Raw genomic sequence first — 19,261 nt, forward strand, 5'->3', positions numbered from 1 at the left:
AATCCCTTAGCAAATTGTATTAAACGGATTACAAAAATAAATTGGAGAATGTTTGAGGTTGGTAAGAAGAATCTATCACAGTTCCCCTCTGATTCAACTGAGGTCAGAACCTCAGAAACCCTAACAACAATGACCGACATACCTGGGGCGGTTGGTGTAAGTACATCAGACCGTCCGCCCTACTTATGGTAGGCATTCTGACCTACTTGTTTTTCTTCAGGAACACTATGAAAAGACTGGCAGTCTCAAACAGAAAAATACTAGGAAAAAATGACCCTTCTTCCGAAGGAGAAAGGGCTCTCGGAGAAAACCCATCCGGGATTATTAGATAAAGAAGCGCTGTATAAGAAGCTTAAAATAAAAATGTAAGTCAATTTTGTATTTGACAAATGCATATTTAAATCCCTCGTATGACAGAATGCTTTCAAGTACTCAGCAGTCTGTAGCATTTTTATGGATTATTAACAAGAGGAGTGCCACAATACACGCATATTTTTCATTTTCCAAAATAAATCCGGTATTTATTGACACCTCCATTGCCAAATAATCTAGGCTCCTTGCTGACATCACAAATTATCTTTATAGTTTAGGGAAGAAATCACATTTAACATCTCTTTCCATACAACCAGCAGTCAAATACCATGAATGCAAATACATTTTTTTTATTACATATCAAAAAACATACATTTGTTAGTAATATGTAAAATCTAGTCATCATTGTGTACATTTCATAGCATTATGACTGTTCGTGCTGTATAATAAATTAGTTCATGTTAACGTTAAGGTAAATTGAGTTTGATCCTGGTACACACCTCTGTAGTGTGGTTTGTAAAGGCTCTTGGATGTCCATACATAGGTGGTGTTTGGATGTTTGGTTATGTATCATTAATACAGATTTATAAAGTATTGGTGTGAGAAGTTGGCCTGGTATATGATGTTCACTAGTTAAAGTGACCACCTTGTAACATGCCAAGCAACCCTTATGGTGTGGTTGTAAGTCAACCTTTTCGGACTAGCTGCCCTAGTGGTAGCGTAGGCTAAGCAGTCTTTGAGGCTAAACTCGTGAAAGTAAAGTGAGTTTGACCCTGGAGCAAACCCCTGTAGTGTGTTATGTATAAGGATGGGTGTGCTGAAGAGCAGTCTTGTTGCTGTTCCTCACTGGCTGTGTGGTGGTGGTGGTGATGATGGTCGGCAGCAGGAAAAACTTCCCAGACTCAGCACATTGTTAAAATGACCTCGGTGGAAAGCATTAGTTTTTACTATCTTTGGCTACTGAAGATGTATCCTTTCTTCTGATGTGCATATTATATTGGTGAACTCCTTCAATTAAGCAAGGCTGGGCCATAAGAACACTGTGCATTTGGCAGTTCCAGCAACACAAAAGCACCTTACAGATGATTCAGAATGCTACGATCTATCTTATTTGTGGTCTGAGGACATCCCAACGGCATCACAAAGATTCAATGTTTGCTCATGAGGCAGCACATACTTTTTATGTCCATTCATTCACCGGCAGTTTAAAAAACAAGTGTTTCTTTTTACTTGTAAACACAAACCTGAATATCATTTATGTCAAAAATCTGTATCATTTGTGTTCCTTTACTTCTGAATCCAGATTTATTTTCCAGTGCCAAGGTTCAAGAAATGTAAAGCAGGGAGTCGATAGTTCTGGACTCTAAGAGCTGGAATTCTTTACTGCTCAAGATTCAATCTTTACCTAACCATCAAGCTTTCAGAAACCTATTCAGAACTAAACTTTTCAACAGCTCTCTCTCTCCGATCAATAATTCTGCCATCATGCTCTGATTCTGTCCTTTCACCAGTTAGGAGTTGGTTGGGTGATTCTTTGCAAATAAGAAACGTCTAAAATATATTCATATACAACTGATCTCACTGTGAATCATTTACATAGTCAGTGGTGAGCCAGCAAATTTCCCAAGAGTCCAGCTTGATATTGGACACTGCTGAGGAAGTGCCACTATGGTGGGTGCTTTTACATATGCATGTGATGATCGAAATGAGCATAATTTTTTCCCACGTCAGGGCTTCAGAGGTAAATGTTGTGCACTGCAAGCATTAACTCTCAGAGTTGCAGGTCACATTTTCCTACTTTGACTTCTTGTGCCTTTGGACGTTGTTCTCTAGCAGCTGTCATTGAACCAGTTGTTGCACAAAATGGCCAAACACCAAAAGCAGCTACAAATATTCTCCAGTCTGTGCTTGTTAAACTTATTTAAGTGTGTTGTTTTTATAGGTGTTATCACTAATCCCTGTAGTTAGCTGAAAATCCTTTCTGCAACTACTTCCAAATCCACTGCAATGGTATGGTTTCTCCCCTGTATGTGTTCGCTGATGTCTTCGCAGGGTTGATAATTGACTGAATCTCTTCACACACTCACTGCACTTGAATGGTTTTTCCCCTGTGTGTGTTTGCTGATGAGTCCTGAGAGTTGACGATCCACTAAAACTACTTCCACATTCATTGCAATGGTATGGCTTTTCCCCAGTGTGTGTTCGCTGATGTTCTTGTAGGTGTGATAACTTACTGAAGCTCTTCACACATTCACTGCACTGGAATGGCTTTTCTCCTGTGTGTGTTCGGTGATGAATCCTGAGAGTTGAGAAATGACTAAAAGAACATCCACATTCATTGCAATGGTATGGCTTTTCCCCAGTGTGTGTTCGCTGATGTTCTTGTAGGTGTGATAACTTACTGAAGCTCTTCACACATTCACTGCACTGGAATGGCTTTTCCCCTGTGTGTGTTCGCTGATGTTTTGGAAGATGTGACAACTGACTGAATTTCTTCACACATTCATTGCAATCGTATGGTTTTTCTCCTGTGTGCGTTCGCTGATGTCTTTGAAGATTTGATAACTGACTGAAGCTCTTCACACATTCACTGCACTGGAATGGTTTTTCCCCTGTGTGTGTTTGCTGATGAGTCCTGAGAGTTGAGGATCCACTAAAACTACTTCCACATTCATTGCAATGGTATGGTTTTTCCCCAGTGTGTGTTCGCTCGTGGCTCCGGAGGGTTGATAAATGACTGAATTTCTTCACACATTCACTGCAATGGTATGGTTTTCCCCCAGTGTGTGTTCGATTATGTATTTGTAGGTCTGATGACCCACTAAAGCTCTTTACACATTCACTGCACTGCAATGGCTTATTCCCTGTGTGTGTTCGCTGATGTTTTTGAAGATGTGACAACCGACTGAATTTCTTCACACATTCATTGCAATGGTACGGTTTTCCCCCAGTGTGTGTTCGCTGATGATCTTTTAGGAGTGCTAACTGACTAAAGTTCTTCACACATTCATTGCATTTGCACGTTGCTTCTCCTGTGTGTGTTTGTTGATGGCTCTTTAGTAGTGATGACAAACTAAAGTTCTTGCTGCATGTGTTTGATTCTTCTTTCTTGGTTAGTGTCTCTGGGTCGGGTTTATAATTGTCTGCATCCCATGACTGTGTTTCCTGAAGAGCTAACATGGTTGATAAAGCACTTGTGTTATTCTCACATTCTCTGTATGTGTGTGGTATATTGGATGCTTGATTTCAGATTTCACAACGAAATACAATACTCACCAATGACATATATTATAATTGTGGAAAGTAAAGCTTCTTTGTAGGTGGTTATGTCTTTAGATTGTATAATGGTTTTGCATGTTTATGGGTAAAGATTAGTCTTCCTTCAGGTCGATGCAAATTGGGACAGTCTGTTGTAGATCAAAGACTCTCTCTTGCCTTTATCCTTCAGTTGTCTGGCTCCACTCCATTGTGCTTTTCTCTTGCTCCTGTGGTTTAGCCAGAAAGAGTTTACAATATAACCAGCGCACTGAATGGTGGTCTGCCAGCATTACAGGAAACAGAGCAATGCTGTATCCACCTCACACCGATCCAATGATCAAAGCTTTTGAGACTTGTTTATACAGGCAGTAGTTAGTTATTGTTGTTGTGTTATATTTCTAGAGGTTATTTCTTCGTCTTGTGGTGTGGAGGTGCACAGCTCAGGTTCTTACATCCACTGAATTGCTCTTGACTGCTTCTTCCAGGATCTATCAGTTTATGTTCAGGTTCCTCAGTCTCTGACTGTGCAGCTCTTTACCTGAATATTGGAGCTCATTTTTTCTGACGGCTTTTTGGAGATTTACACGATTATTGTCATTATTCATAATCATTTGTGCATTCAAGGCTGGTTTCCTGTTGGATGTAAAGAGATTTATCACTAAATGGAAATGTAAGAGAATGTAAATACACAATATTTAAATATTTGTAAAAGACATCTCTTCTTTACCATTTTTTAAAGTAACCAAGAGACATTTCACCATACACAGATGTTTAACTAAATGTTCTATTGAACATGCCACATCGTAATTCAGAAAGGGAGGTGATTTACCAGTGTTTACAGAGTAACTTAGTAAAGAAAGGGCACTCACGGAGCACCCATTCGCTAGAGGTATAGCTTTAGGAAGACGCACATGGTCAAGATTTCATTTAAACAAGAAGACATTGTGGAAAAAGAGATGAATCAGGATATGCTGCTTCAGTTTTACGAAGTGTATAATAACGGTAACTCTTCAGGAAGTATATGACAAAGGAAACTCTTCAAGATGTAATAAAGGTAACACTTCAGGAAGTATATAACAAATGCAGCTCCATTCACACTGTTCTTGACAATACTTTCCTGTTCACACAGGATCAGCTGAAGTTCCAACTCCTGTCTTTACTTTTCTGTTTGTTAAGTTATCGTTGCACTTACCTGGGGTTGGTCTAATCATTTGTGGGAAGATTGCAGCATTTATAATAGAGATTCAATCACTGCCAGTGATATACCTTCGATATCCCTGCGGCCAAGAAGTGTGTGCTTTTTGTCTTTTTCTACCTTACCATGGTATCTGACTTAATGTCTTATGTTTGCTTTAACTCGTCTAAGAAGCGGTCAGACGGACGAGCGCTGCTCCTGGAAGACATACAACTATTTTGTCATCACTGAATATTTAGTCAAGGCTCCCAACATGTGACTCCAACCAGCTGCTGGATGTCAATTGAGCCCATAGAGATCCTCTGAGCAACAGTGCCATTGCAGTTAGGAAGAACTCTCCTGATTGCGGTACTACTACTGAACTTGAACATTAGTGAAGTTTAACCTTGGAATTGATTCACGGCTCCAAATTCCTGATCTCATTCATTGAAGAGTCTGCTTTGTGGCTGTCCACTCCTCCGTTCACAGTCCTGAGGAAGACCTGCTCTGATGCATACCAGTGTGCACTGCTTCCAGGGTCGAAACGTCGACATCTAACATATGTTCACACAGTTCTCTTGATCACGATTTGATTCATCAATGGGTCTCGCATTCCATGTGTAAAATCATATAGGACAATACTTGAAAGATTTTTTTTTCTTCCTTCTTTCATGTCACCAATGTATTTGTCATGTATATAGCGTACTGTTCATTTCACTATTCACTATATGTCACTCTCTCACGACAGTCACTCACTGTCTTCCTGCAATTTAATTTGTATTTGTGACAGCCAGCGGTATTCAATACCCTTTACAATATATGATTAAATCTATTTCTCGTGTTGGTGTTTTCGTTTCTTTGTATGTGCTATAAATACTCTTTGGTTCGTTAAAGTAAATATATTACTCTAAGCAATTGTATAAACCCGATAGAACCATTTGTTCTATTTAATTCCGTTTGCTGCCAGCATGATACTCTGTGGGTGGTTGGGGCGTTGGCAGAGTGGGACACGATGTCCGTTGCTTGAGGTTGAGTGCAGCATTTAAACCTTTGGGCATTTCTTAAATTCAGCTTTACCTTATTCCATGTTCATCACTTTCCATACTCCTGTCACGTGGGTGCTAGACTCATTGTCGACCTCTTTTAGTTAGCATGAGCCCGGTAGCCATGATGCTGCTTTTGCGCACAACACTACATGCCTTTATTTTTACGAAACTCTGTTTATGCCTTTCACATGAGAACTCTCTGCTGTGCTTGTTCTCTGTCTGTTCCTGGAGTTTAGTCTGAACATTGTGAGCAAGGCCGATAAACACAGACTCTTGTTATTTTGTTCTGGCCAGGCCCTAGTATCTTAGACAAAACATACCAAGGCATCTGTTCTTGCTGGAAGCTTGTACTTTGATATTATGGGGATACACGTTTGGGTGACACACACTTGGAGAGGGACCTTTCCAGGGAGAAGAGCAACATGCACCTGTGATGTAGAAATGCGATATATGGCATGAGATATGGGTTCTGCTGACAAAGCCCAGAGATCTTCTATTATATAATAATACTTCTGCTTACAAAGGGTGGTTAGGCCTTATAGTCCTTTATCCACAGTCTTTATAACAGAACATCTCCCCTTATGATACATTGCCTTGCTGCAATGCTAACTGTATTTATATTATACATGTTGCTGCTGGTTGTGGCACGTATACTGCATTTTTGAGCACGTTAGTCTGATCTTATTGTGGACAAGTACGAGAATGTGAGAGAAAAGGTGTGTCTTGTTACCGTGATTCCGGAGAGATACAGGAGTGTTGTGTTCTTGGTTGTCTTATCATTGGTTCCTCCGTTTGTGAGTAGGAGAGCAAGTGAGACACTATAGCTAGTCAGTCCTGGGCTCGTGGGCACTAAGGTGGTAGGAAGGCTTAGCCCCTATACACCGAGGTCCCATAATCCTGCGCATGGTTCTGTGTATGTGCAGAAACCCTGTAACACTCCCTTATGTCTGTGTGCTCGCTCAGCAAGGTTCACTGACAACTAAAGCAGGGGAGTGACTTGATGCACACAGCAGACATCGGCCATGGTTGACAGTACAAGGATCACAAGCATCAACAAAGAAGCTTGCCCGGGACATCCAAATGGAGGAAGTGCACAGGTAGCTCCTTATGAGGTACAAATAGAGGAGGTGAACACGTAGCACACATTCCTTTTTGTGTCTGTTTCAAGCCTTCTCTGGGCTGGGTATTGGTGTACACCGTCTCTTATTTCCGCAGCTGATAAGGGCACTTAGTGCATGGGTGCTACCACTTTGACCCTTTACAAGCGGGGGTGGGGTGAAGAGCCTTAGAAAGCAAAACACCTGGAGGTTGCCTGCCTTGGAGAGGAGATGAGGGTCCAGGTGTGAGAAGATATCACAGAGGCAGAGAAGCAAAATCGTCAGTCTGGTTGCAGAAAAGTAAAGGATTTTGAATCTTTCTAAGGTTAGGAGGCATAGAATTACATAGGGTCGGAGCTAGGACATGGAAGGAGTAACCTCATGTTCTGGCTCTGCTGTGGCGAGGGATGTGGATGCACTGACAGAGAATAGTATTCTGAGGGCATTGAAAATTGCATCCAGGCAGCTAGGCTGGGTGATCCTTGCTTGCATAGGATTTTGTGACAGATGCATAGGGCTTTGAACTTTTTGCGCTTTCCAATAGGTAGCCAATGGAGCTTGCTCAAAAGTTGGGAAGCAGAGATGAATTGGCTCAGAATAGATTTCTTTGAGCCCAAATAGAGACCGCAATATTCACTTCACCTGCAGAGACATCAATTTGGGGAACAAAAGTGACAACAGATCGTGTAGAGGTAGGTTGAATGACACTCTACAGACGCAATGCCAAGACCCCTGGAAATCAGAGACAGGATGGTACATATGGATAGAAGGTAAGAAGAAACTCAGTGTAGTCAGGTAGCTGTCAGTGTATTCCTTGTGTTTTAGAGGTAAAGGGACAATGCCCGTCGTGGGGGTGGGGACAGCAAAATGCAAGAGTATAACTATAACCTATAATAATGATATCCAGTGGGGCACCTCCACCATGATGAACTAATACTGGTAATGCAGCGCCCACGCCTACAGCCAGCTCGTCCCAGACTAGAGAGGGGTCTGCTCACTGGTCACCCTCTACACAGCAACATTGGTCATACCCGGAGTAATATTTCTGCACTGCATCACCATCCCATCAGCAAAGGCACCCCGCTTCTACACCAAGTACGCAGAAGATGGTCAGCTGGGTACTTTGGTTTGGACAGATTCAAGACATTTCTGAAGAGGTCTGGCTCTTCACCGATGCGCCAATATGTGTAGGAGGTTCAACCCGCTTCTCCACCGTGCAAACCAAGGCCCACTCTCGGTGGCTGCAGATCACCAGGTGGGAACTGCTGAAAATGATGAACACCACCGAAGATGGCTTCAACAGAAAGAAAAAATGCGCACCATCTTACTCCTGGTGATGCAGCACCGGTATGTGTTGGACTTAATGACCACAATGGAAGGGTGTGTATGCACCAAGATAGGTACAACCTGCTGTACCTTCATCCCCATGAAAAACCTATACAAAGGCACACTGTCAACCTACAGCAGGTCATGATTAAAGAAGGTGGTGCCCCAAACATAGATTTGTACACAGGTTTGTTTATGGATCGCAGACTTATGCAAAGCCTTGTTACCAGTGGTTGTAATCTTGCTCTTGCTGTGCTGCAACCTACAACTAATATGTGCCTGTGTGAAGAAGCCTACCCAGAAAACAGTGGGAATACACCTGATTAGGACAGCCAATGCCAGGGGAAACGATCGTACCACAAGCCAGAAAGAAGAACCGTCCATGCTCAAGATACTCAAATAGATGGGGGAATGTTAGCTTCGGATTAATTTATAGAAAGATCCCGCTCTTAGGAGTGCAGCACACCACAGAACAACTGTTGCCTGCGCTACCTAAATTCACCATAAAACACTTGTTACGGTTTCAGAGTGACACTTTATCCGATCAACGTAACACAGCCCCCTCTGTTCACCCCTAGCACTTCATGTCATGGAGACACCAGGGGCCAGATGTACTACCATGACAATTTGTGACTCGCAAATTGCGCTCAATTGGAAGTTGCAATTTGAGAGTCGGAAAACGCCATGTACAACAGTGTCTGAGACACTGTTAGCGATTCCCAACGGGGTCACAAATTTCATGCCTCATGAATATTCATGAGGCACTCGCAAATTGCAACCCCATTGGGAATGGCTGGCCCTCCCAGGGATGGTGGCCTGCTGGGTTCAGCAGACCTCCATGTCTGGGACTGATTTTAAATAAAGCAGCTTTTTTTTTTTAAAGCAGTCTGTTTTTGTTTCATTTTTTTAAGGGCAGGTGGTGGTCCCTGGGACCCCTAAAAAATATTTTCCCCTGCATGTGCAACGGGTACCCTTTCCCGTTTGTGAATGGGTTACCACCCTTTTGAAGAGGGTGGTGAATTACAAGTGTTTTGCAACCGCAATTGTGGTCAGAAAACATTCTTACATAGGATAGCGAGTCGCTATTAGGAAGGGACCCCCTTGGAACGGCCCTTCCTAATAAAGAGTCTCAAATCCTATTTAGCGAGTCACAAAAAATTGTGACTCGCTACATAGGGTTTGTACATGGCCCTATTGTATTTTGCATGCGCAAACGGGTCGCAAATCCATTTGCGCATGCAAAATAGGGTTGCCCATCTGGCCCGAGATATGAAACAAGTCTCAACACACCTGGAAGATTGCAAAAGTAAATCTCATATGGCCCCAGGATGTAATACCTAAAGAAACAAGTCAGATGCACACACTCATAAACACAAATAAATGCACAGCACAGAGCCTGCATTCCGGCTAAGGACGATTCCAGAGCAGCCAGTCAGTTGCACTCACAAAATAAAGCCCAAACAATGCCTAGCAGTAAGCGAGATAATACACATAACACACCCAGCCACCTGGACCACCTCAGAATGTGACTTTCAGTTGGTATTTATGGACCCTTCTATCAGAGGGAATCAAGCATGTAAAGACACAATTTATGACCCACTGTACCAGTATTTCCTGCCCAAAGGGGGACAAGCTTCACTTTATTGCACCAGGCGTACAGAATAAAGCACGCCATGTACCTAATGCAAAGGGAATTTCAGCACGCAGCTGTAGGAGATGTGGCTGATGTTCCTGGCCATTATTATTTAATTAAATGTAAACTGTTCCCGATTGCCAAGCCTCGCTGTTCTCCTTTTTGATATTCAGAACCTGCTTCAACATAGCAATGGTTATGGATTGGTGCATGTTCCGAGAGAAGACGGTTTACGTGGCCAGAGGCAAACCTAAGAAATGGAGTAAGATGTGGGGTCCCTGGAATTCCTACCGTGGGGATATATGCACCCCCCCCTTGGTGGTCACACCAGACGTAACGATGTCCCCTTGACTTTGATGTTCCTGGTCTTTTTCCCCTTTCGCTTTGCAGGATTGATGCCCGATCTTTTCCCTGCCCCCCCCCCCCAGCCCTTCTTAACGCGAGTAACTGTGTAATGGGCTGCATTGTCGCTGTTGTCCCCCGCTCATGAGAGAGCAAGTCCCTGCTAATGGAGTTCTTCTGCCTGGTCTGAGTTTCCTTTTGTTGTTTTTATTTATAAAACAGTTAATAAGAAACCTTTCTGTAGTGCTGGGTTCAGTTGTGGGCGGCTACAGCCGTTACGCGTGCGGTTCGCTCCTGCTCTCATGATTGCTGTATTATTGTTTTCCTCCCTTTTTTCTACGTTAGCGGCCGGCCCAGGTGGTTGTAGGCCCATGACTGTGAAAATTTGATGTGTAAATAAAGGTTTTAAAAAAAAAAAAAAAACACATAGCAATGGTTACAACATTCCACATTATCTGCAGTTACGGAACATCTATATTTCCTTTCTGATGACATGGGTTTACAAGAGTTCTTGTTGGGTCCTAGGTCACCACATTCTAAAAGAATCATATACACCACTTACAATGAACTGTGGAAACCGTTGAACGCTTAAGATAAATTGACAGGATTAATTTGGAAAATGCATTGGCTGTTGTGGACAATGCCTTGACAGCATGGTCAAATCACATATATTCTTTAAATAATATTGTATCTTATGCATTCTATGTTACACTTAATGACACGTCTCTCTTACAGCATGGACAAAGCCAACTGAGAACGATTCTGCCATTGAGTGGAAATAGCAGGTTTTAAAATCAAACCGTGGGCCTTAGAAATGTCTAAACACAACAGAATTGTTTTTGCCTTAAAATTTAACACACACACAAAGACTGATGCAAAAACAGATGGAGGCTAACCATTCTACACAGGCTGGCTTTGTGATACATCTTAGTCAGGTATGGCAGTTTAGGCTAACCCAAGGTATCTGGCAAAGGGTACTCCCACTATGCCAGCAATCGTATAGATAGTGTTAGGTAGGAGTAGAATAATATAATCATATAGCCACACAGTAATGTTATAATGGTGAACTTGTTGCACTGATTCCGTTGGTAAAGCAGAACTGTTTGTTAGGGCGACAGGATGTCAGAGTGTAGGGACTGAGTCTCTCTACAACGTCAGTACTTGTCGGCTCAATCCTGGCAGCTCAGAGTGCCTCACTTGAACGCCTAATCTTTCCAGAGTAACAGGTGATTTCAGCAACCTCAAACATGACCCTCTCTCCCCAAGGGCAATGTGAAAACGGATCTTCCCCTTGTGTTACTCACTTACTCACTCATGCATGCCCATAGTAAACATAAGAAAGACACAAAGAAAGTTTACAATACATTCATTGAAACTATCATATTCTATTATGAAGCAAATGTGCTGCGATCATTAGGCAGATGCAACTGAAAGTTACTAACTGATTGTATAGGACAAGCATCCCAACCACGGCAAATTATATGTGTGTCTAGTTCTACCCTTACTATGTGAGCATAGGGATACATTTGCAATCTCTGGGATTGGCCTAAGACCCCATACCTAGTGTACGTAGTAAGATGGTCGGCATCACAAGTGTAAACTTAGTTTATGCAGGGCTGAATGTCAGGCACTGCTGTCATTCCAGAACAGTCCTCTCTGCCGGAATTCTCCTCTCTGTCCCCAAGGGGACGGAACACCGTTTATATCATAAACTATTGTGCTGGAGTTGCAGTTGTGCGACCGTGTTATGTCTAAATGTAAGGAGCTGTTGCTGGACGAGCAAAGAAAACAGTACACTATGCTGTTATATATTCCAAGCACCTTGTGTGAAATGTGTAGATGAAATCCCAAGAATAGTCCTAGAATAACAAAAGCGTACAACGTATTCTCAAAATAATATCACAAACACAAATGTGTTATATGTGGCTATGCAGAGCGAGCACAGACAGCCTAAAACGCAAAACTAAGGGAGAACCGAAGTGGACCCAAAAGGGAAAGCATTGTATCTTTGTCTTTTACACCATTCTTGTAATGCTGGTTACACTGCTTTGTTTGTTTTGCCTGATAATTGCAGCTCACTCTTTTTACACAAGAATACGATTGTTTTAATAAATGTTTGAAAAGCCAATTTGTATCTTTCTTGTGTTCACCTTGGGCATGCAAAAGTAAACAACAAAAGGGTAGGTCTGTTTCCATGTTTACCTTGGGGAGTAATAAAGTGGTCATGTTCGTGGTTGCTGATACCATCTGGTACCTTAGAGAGTTTAGGGGGTTCAGATCGGGCACTGTGAGCTAGTTAGGAACCAGGCCAACAATTCCTGATAATACTCGTGAACCAAGTTCCCATATTTTAACGTTTATGTTGTCCAGAATACACAGTCCTACTTAATTTGTAGGAACCGTAGAACATTCCCATGGATAGGACGCAGGCAAAAAGGAATTGGGTTTCAAGTCAGTATAAAAGGAAAAGAACATCCTTTCAAGCTCAAAGGGATAACTTGCTACAGGGGTCCCACAGTGGGGGCATTCACCAAAGAACTGTCGGGTGACAGACGTGTCCCAGCAGCTCCCATTATAGTGAGTTGTTAACTTGGGTAATGGGCCCCTGTTGGACACAATCTAGCAGCAATCACCATTTTGGAAGGGGACACGGATGTTCCTAGGTGCATCCATCCAAATATCATGGGGTCTGTGTTGTTAGTAATCCTCCAAGGGAGGAAGGTCATTACCCTGAAGGATGCAGGTGCAGACAGGACTATAGTCTGGAGGGAGTATCCCGAGCATGAGGAGATTCTCTCTAGTGCCGGATGGCACAGGCTGGCTATCCAGTGGGGATGACATGGAGTGCCCATTGCCCGAGATGAGGTAGAAATTAAGTCACATCTACAACGGCCAATGAAGGGTTGAGCGAGAAGCAAGGTGTAATGATGTGATTAACCCTGGTTAAGTACTGTTGTGTCCCCAAACACAATTTAACACCACAGGACACAGTAGCTTAGTCTTCAGTATTTATTCGTGGGAATAACGAGCCAGCGCTCCACTCACGACAGAAGAGAGGCACCAACTGGCTTTCTTAGATCTCCCCGCATCCTAACACCATGACAACACATGGGGTTCTGAAATGCCAGAAACCGGTCCTAGGAATCTTGTTTCCGGTCCAGGGAAGGCATGGCTTGGCAGTTCGGGCTGGACTGTTCCCATGCGGCACAGGGTCAGACTGATTTGCATATGGCCATGTCTGAACTGGGGTGGCAGTGGGCTAAAGAACGATGATGGATCAAACCCAGATCTGTTGACTGGGTAGGAGTGTTTGATTGGTTCTGATGCTCCGTCCATCACCACCCCCTTTTGTACCGCTTAGAACCTTAAACAAGCATATCTAGGTACAACATATTACCTCCTTTTGTTAAAAACAACCAAAATAAAAGCATACAATAAAAAGAAACAAAGAAACAATTAACAAAAGTCAGAATGCCTGAACATGGAAATACAAGAAAAATATCTAGTATAGAACAATTAATGCAGATGAGATAACATAGAAATTTTGAAAAGTTCATCGTAAACTCCAAGGAACACGTCTAACACGAATAGACCTCCTTGGCACATGACTTGTCATAATGGTTTCAGAAGCATTACCTGAAGGTACATTAGTTGGTCCATAAGGAGAATTACCTGCAGAAACATTAGTTAGTCCAGAAGGCAAAACAACATCACCCCTGGTGCCATTACAATTATGAACAGCAGACTGAACTTTCACAACGTTTCCCGCATTCCACCAATGCCCACCACGTACCATAATGGCACCACTACAAACTTTCTCGACACAGGCAGGTTCACCAAAGGACATACCACCTTTTGTGACAAAATTAGTGTTTCTGACCCGAACCATGTCCCCAGGACGCAAATTGACTGTCTTGGCTGACTTCTTTTGATTATACCTGTCGGACATCTTCTGCGCAACTTCGACTCGAGATCCTAAAGCAACATGATCCACCCAACATGAAACTTTGTCACAAACAGTTCTTAAAAGCCAAGCTGGATAAAGAGCAGAAGTGGGTACTCTACCTTTGAGTGAAACAAAGGGTGCAACTATTGTGAGAGAATGTGGCGTTGTGCGGTAACACCACAACATGGATCTGACAGCACCCTCCACATCAAAACAATTATGTTTAGCCCACTTAATGCATTCCACCACAACCCTGTTCATCCTTTAAACCAGGCCGTTGGTTTGCGGATGTTCAACCGAACTTCTTAGATGTTTCACGCCAGATTCATTCAAAAACACGCTCATTTCCTGATTGACAAACTGCACACCATTATCAGAAACTAGAGCCTCTGGAAACCCTTCTCTTATAAAGATCTATTTAAGGAAAAGAATAGCATTGCTTGCTGTGGGAGAAGCACAAAACTTGACTTCAGGCCACTTGCTGTGAAAATCCATTAACACAAACGCAAAGCGTAAGTTGTAGGGAAGAAAATTGAACGGACCCACCAAATCAATCCCCACCTTAAGCCATGGCTTTATAGGAAAAGAGATGAGCTGAAGAGGAGATCTGGGAATGTCGTATTTTGGAGTGTCTAATCACTTGTTTCTCTGTGAGTGAGTAGGAGAGCAAGTGACACACTATAGCTAGTCAGTCCTGGGCTTATGGGTACTCCGGTGGTAGGATGACTCAGTCCCTACTCACTAAGAACCCATAATTCTACACATAGCTCGGTTCTTGGGCAGAATCCCTGCAACAGGGCCCTCTTTAAATTGTGTCCTGTCTGACATCCTACCCTGGGAGGCTTGATCAGTATCTTTAGTGGGGCCACAAACACTGTTCCCAATAAGGAATCTTTCATATAGACTCCTATATCATAGTACAATCCTCATCCACACACAGTTGACGAGAGAGTACAGTAACCCTTTGCAGCATTATCATACAAGTAGCCTTGGGTGCTTTTGTCACTCACACATTTGGAGGTTGTGCTGAAGTCTCACTCAAACCTGCCTAATTCTACCAAACTATGGGGAAGAACTTCACACGTGACTTTGCTCAGACGTCTGCAGTGTGCCGAGAAGTACCTGACTATTCTGCACAGAGCAGACCCTCTTACATCCAGTGATCCTAAAGATTTCTGTACAGAGAGGAAAGGCCAATAAGAGTGACTGACAGTCGCCAACATCTGCTAAAACAGACACCCTTTTTAGACGTGTCTCATAACAACACACACAAACACACACAAACACACACAGCCTGCAAAGACAACGCTACCCTGTTCACATGAACACATATAAAACCTGCAGAGATTAATCAAAAACACAGACACATACTGCTTGGAAGGCCTCCTACCTGGGAGATTCAAGGTCAATGCACATACACACAATCCCTGCAGCAGACACACAAAATCTACAGCAGATAATGCTATAAGCCAACCTATGCCGCTGGAAACTATTGCAGTGACTGAAGTTTTACTTAGACTGAGATAGGAAAACAGGGGCAAAGGGGCACGGGCAGCAGGGAAGCCTTGACAGTAAACTGCCTGGAGGACATGCTTCTGACACAGGGGTACAGGTGGGCAAGTCAACAAACAGCGAGAGCCGAGCAAAGAATGTGCGCAGATTTCTCATAGAGCGCTAAGACGCAGTGCAATGTGAACAGATTTTTCACAGTGCAGTAAGATGCAGTGCAGTGGCACAAATTCCTCAGTACAGTAAGATAAATTGTAGTGACACAGATTCCTCATAGTGCAGTAAATGCAGTGTACATAGATCTGTCACAGTGCATTAAGATGCAGTGCAGCGTGCACAGATTCCTCATAGTGCAGTAAGATGTAGTGCACAGATTCCTCACAGTACAGTAAGATGCAGTGCAGCATGCACAGATTTCTTATAGTGCAGTAAAATGCAGTGCAGTTTGCACAGATTTTTCACAGTGCAGTATATGGCAGTGCAGTGCATAGATTCCTCATAGTGCAGTAAGGTGCACTGCAGCATGTACAGATTCCTCATAGTGCAGTAAGATGCACTGCAGCGTGTACAGATTCCTCACAATATAGTAAGATGAAGTGCAGGGACACAGATTTCTCATAGTGCAGTAAGATGCAGTGCAGTACACTGATTCCTCACAGTGCTGGAAGATGCAGTGCAGTGGTCCAGATTCTTCAGTGCAGTAAGATGCAGTGCAGTGACACAGATTCCTCATAGTGCAGTAAGATGCACTGCTGTGTGGACAGATTCTTCACAGTTCAGTAAAATGCACTGCAGCATGCACAGATTTCTGATAGTGCAGTAAGATGCAAAGCACCGTGCACAGATCTTAATACAAATAATGACCACAAACACCCACAGGGCCAGAAGAAAAGCCTCCGCCCTCTCCCCCCCCCCCCCCCCCCATAGAAGAGCCCGGCTCCTGATTGAGAATTTCTCCAGGATTATACCGTCAAACACAGCAGAAGGTGCTGACAATCTCCTACCTGAGCAGAAACCAGTGCAGACATTTCCAGGCTCTCTCCTTCTCCTGTGGCTGGGGTGGGGCAGGTGCACATCTGGGGTCTGGGGGGGCTGTGAGGGTCTGAAGATGAAGATAATTGCACAGAAAGACAGGGCGTCCTTTGCCTTCTGCAGCAGGCTGGACACAGACGAAGAGGCCGGAAGTGATGTCAGCATCTGCTGCTGCTGCTGTCTCTGCCACCGCTGACCTGGAACAGGAAACCCTTCTCCCTTTCATACAATGTGCCCAGTGGATTAATCTCAGAAGGCGAGGTGCGCCCTCTACTGGCCACTAACAGAACCTCAATTTCCAGGCTCCAGGAGAGAATACATTTCACACGAACAAACATTTTATGGCAGGAAAGACCTATGTTTTTAGATGCCACAGATATGGATGTTTTTAAGACACACACAGTCCAAGTTACAGGGTCTCACTCTCGGTTGCTGCTGTAGAAAAGTATTTACAGCTTCAATTCACTTGAGCATCTTCAAAACACTGATGCAGAGGACTAAGGAGTATTTACAGGAAGTTGCCAACTGGAAGTGAGACTTTGTATTTCATTAAGTATACGAGAACATGTGTTAGTGGTGGAATTAAACTGGAATGCTTATTTCTTTTTCCTTTTATTTTTTAAACACTTCATCGGGTTTTTCAAATGCACAGCAGGGTATACAGCAACGTAAATAGAGAAAAATACCATAAAGTTTTATTCACCAGATCAAATTCAGTTTGGCATAAGGCATGCTTTAATGCGGGAATTAAAAGAAGAGCCTGGAGGATGCATTACGGCAGTGCCAACACGTAAGTGTATTGTTTTGTTTGTGTTTGTGGGCTCTGCCTACAGCCCGTACACACTTTTCATTGAGGACTAGACATGTGGCAGACGTTGGGCTCTGCAGGTGACAAGGCCAGGGTTTTTCAGGCCAGCTCAAGTCACTCTTCTTTCATTTCACCGCTGCGCCTCCTTATCTCTCTTTCCAGACCTTTGGCAGCAGGAGACAGCTCAGCGCCAGCCTCTGGCGCCCCTCCCCCCATCCTGCAGGCTTGAGCAGAGCCCACTGTGACTCTGCTGTGCTTTTCATGCTGTCACCTCAGGTAGGGTTGACCCCTTTCCACAAGATAATTACCGACCAGTTGTTGTTGTTTTAAGAGTCTGAAAGGCCTGGGTATGACACCAAATAGGACTTTAAACAAAATCATATAAATAAATTTGTAACATCACTTTTCTGCCTTAGTTTTCTCTTCATTATTAATCAGGGTGTCGTACTCCGTTCTCCTAGGTGCATCAGGGTACTCAATATGTCCTTGTGCTGTAAGGACACCGGTCTTAAGCCATGTTTCGCTCTCCTTACACACTTCACAATCCACAACACATGCCATGATCTGATCATCCATACAGGGTCACCAAAAATTCTCCCTCACCCGTTTTTTGTCATAGTTTGCCCTAAGTGCCCCTCACGATAATGTTTTTGCACCTCAAACCCTCAGGTGGAACAAACTTGTCAATTCTCATTAGAACTTTTGTGTCACTCTTTGTTAGTTCATCCAGAATCTTAACAAATGGTCTCACAGAAGGACCAACCACGCTCTCCCTACGCTCGCCATGCACTACCATTTGTTCCACACTCTTCAAGACCACGCCCGATCCATGCAGGAACGCCCACGGCATTAAGCGGGCCAGGTCCTGCCGGTGCTCACCGGCAGTTCTAAAAAGCAGGTACTGAGATTGTTCCCTATCGGGCTCTCCATTTTTAGGTCGAGGACTACCGGTCTGCCGAAGGCAGAACCGGAAGTCGGAAGATTTAATGTTTCCTAGAGTGGCTATTTAGCCCGCCTCTCTTTTTGCTTCTCCTCCATTGGCTGGCTTCCTAAACGGAGGCCAGCCATTGGAGGAGAGAGCCATCCCTCCAAATAGGCTCCGTCTTTTTCAGATTCGGGGGCGTGTTCCTTGCTGTTCTTTCCACTTTTTAGCCACGCCCTTTTAGAACAGCAGGAACACGCCCTCGATTCCGAAAAAGTTTGGAAGCTTCCATCCGCCATTTTTTTAGCAATCAAGAAGCTCCGAGGGCGTTGCGGGCGGCGCCGGGCTCGGGAATCCTGTGCACAGCTCCCAGGTGCAGCCTGCTCCATGCCAGCTGCCCTGTGCGCATCACAGACCGACAGCCTCCTCCCGATACAAATCTCTGCGAGATGACTTCTTTCGAAGTTAGCGCCAAACTAAATTACTTTGCGTACGATAAATGTTCAAAATAATATGTTGCTAGAGCCTGCTGTATCGAGTGATTCTTCTTGTCCTTTGATCGCAGAGGGCTCCTTCCCTCGCCACTCCACAAAAGTGCTGCCGTTTCAAATGTCGAAGAAACGGTTTGGGGGTGGGGGGGTCCCTGTCTCACAGTCTGCATCACTCGCAGGCGGTCCTGGGGTGCTGTGGGCCTTTCTCTGCCCCATCGCTCTCACACGCTCCTTCACACCTCTCACCTCCTGACAGCCCGGACCCTCCATCCTCTCAGCTCCTGTCCTCTGTATCAGGCTCTGCCGCTCTGTCCCAGGCCTCTCCTTCAGGGCCTCTCTCCTGTCCGGGCTCTCCCTCCCCAGCA

At 43.9% G+C, this 19,261-nt stretch overlaps 1 protein-coding gene across 1 annotated transcript; it reads right to left on the bottom strand.

The window, feature by feature from the left end:
* Positions 1-640: 640 nt before the first annotated feature.
* Positions 641-16,835, bottom strand: LOC146839485 (uncharacterized). The gene is made up of 2 exons (XM_085651524.1): positions 16,648-16,835; positions 641-4,203 (listed from the first exon to the last, which is right to left on the bottom strand). Exon 2 carries the CDS (start codon positions 3,490-3,492, stop codon positions 2,230-2,232), a length of 1,263 nt encoding a protein of 420 aa, XP_085507650.1. The 5' UTR covers positions 3,493-4,203; positions 16,648-16,835; the 3' UTR covers positions 641-2,229.
* Positions 16,836-19,261: the final 2,426 nt, after the last annotated feature.

Source organism: Triturus cristatus, chromosome 4_1 (assembly GCF_964204655.1).
Source record: "Triturus cristatus chromosome 4_1, aTriCri1.1, whole genome shotgun sequence".
NCBI lineage: Eukaryota > Metazoa > Chordata > Amphibia > Caudata > Salamandridae > Triturus > Triturus cristatus.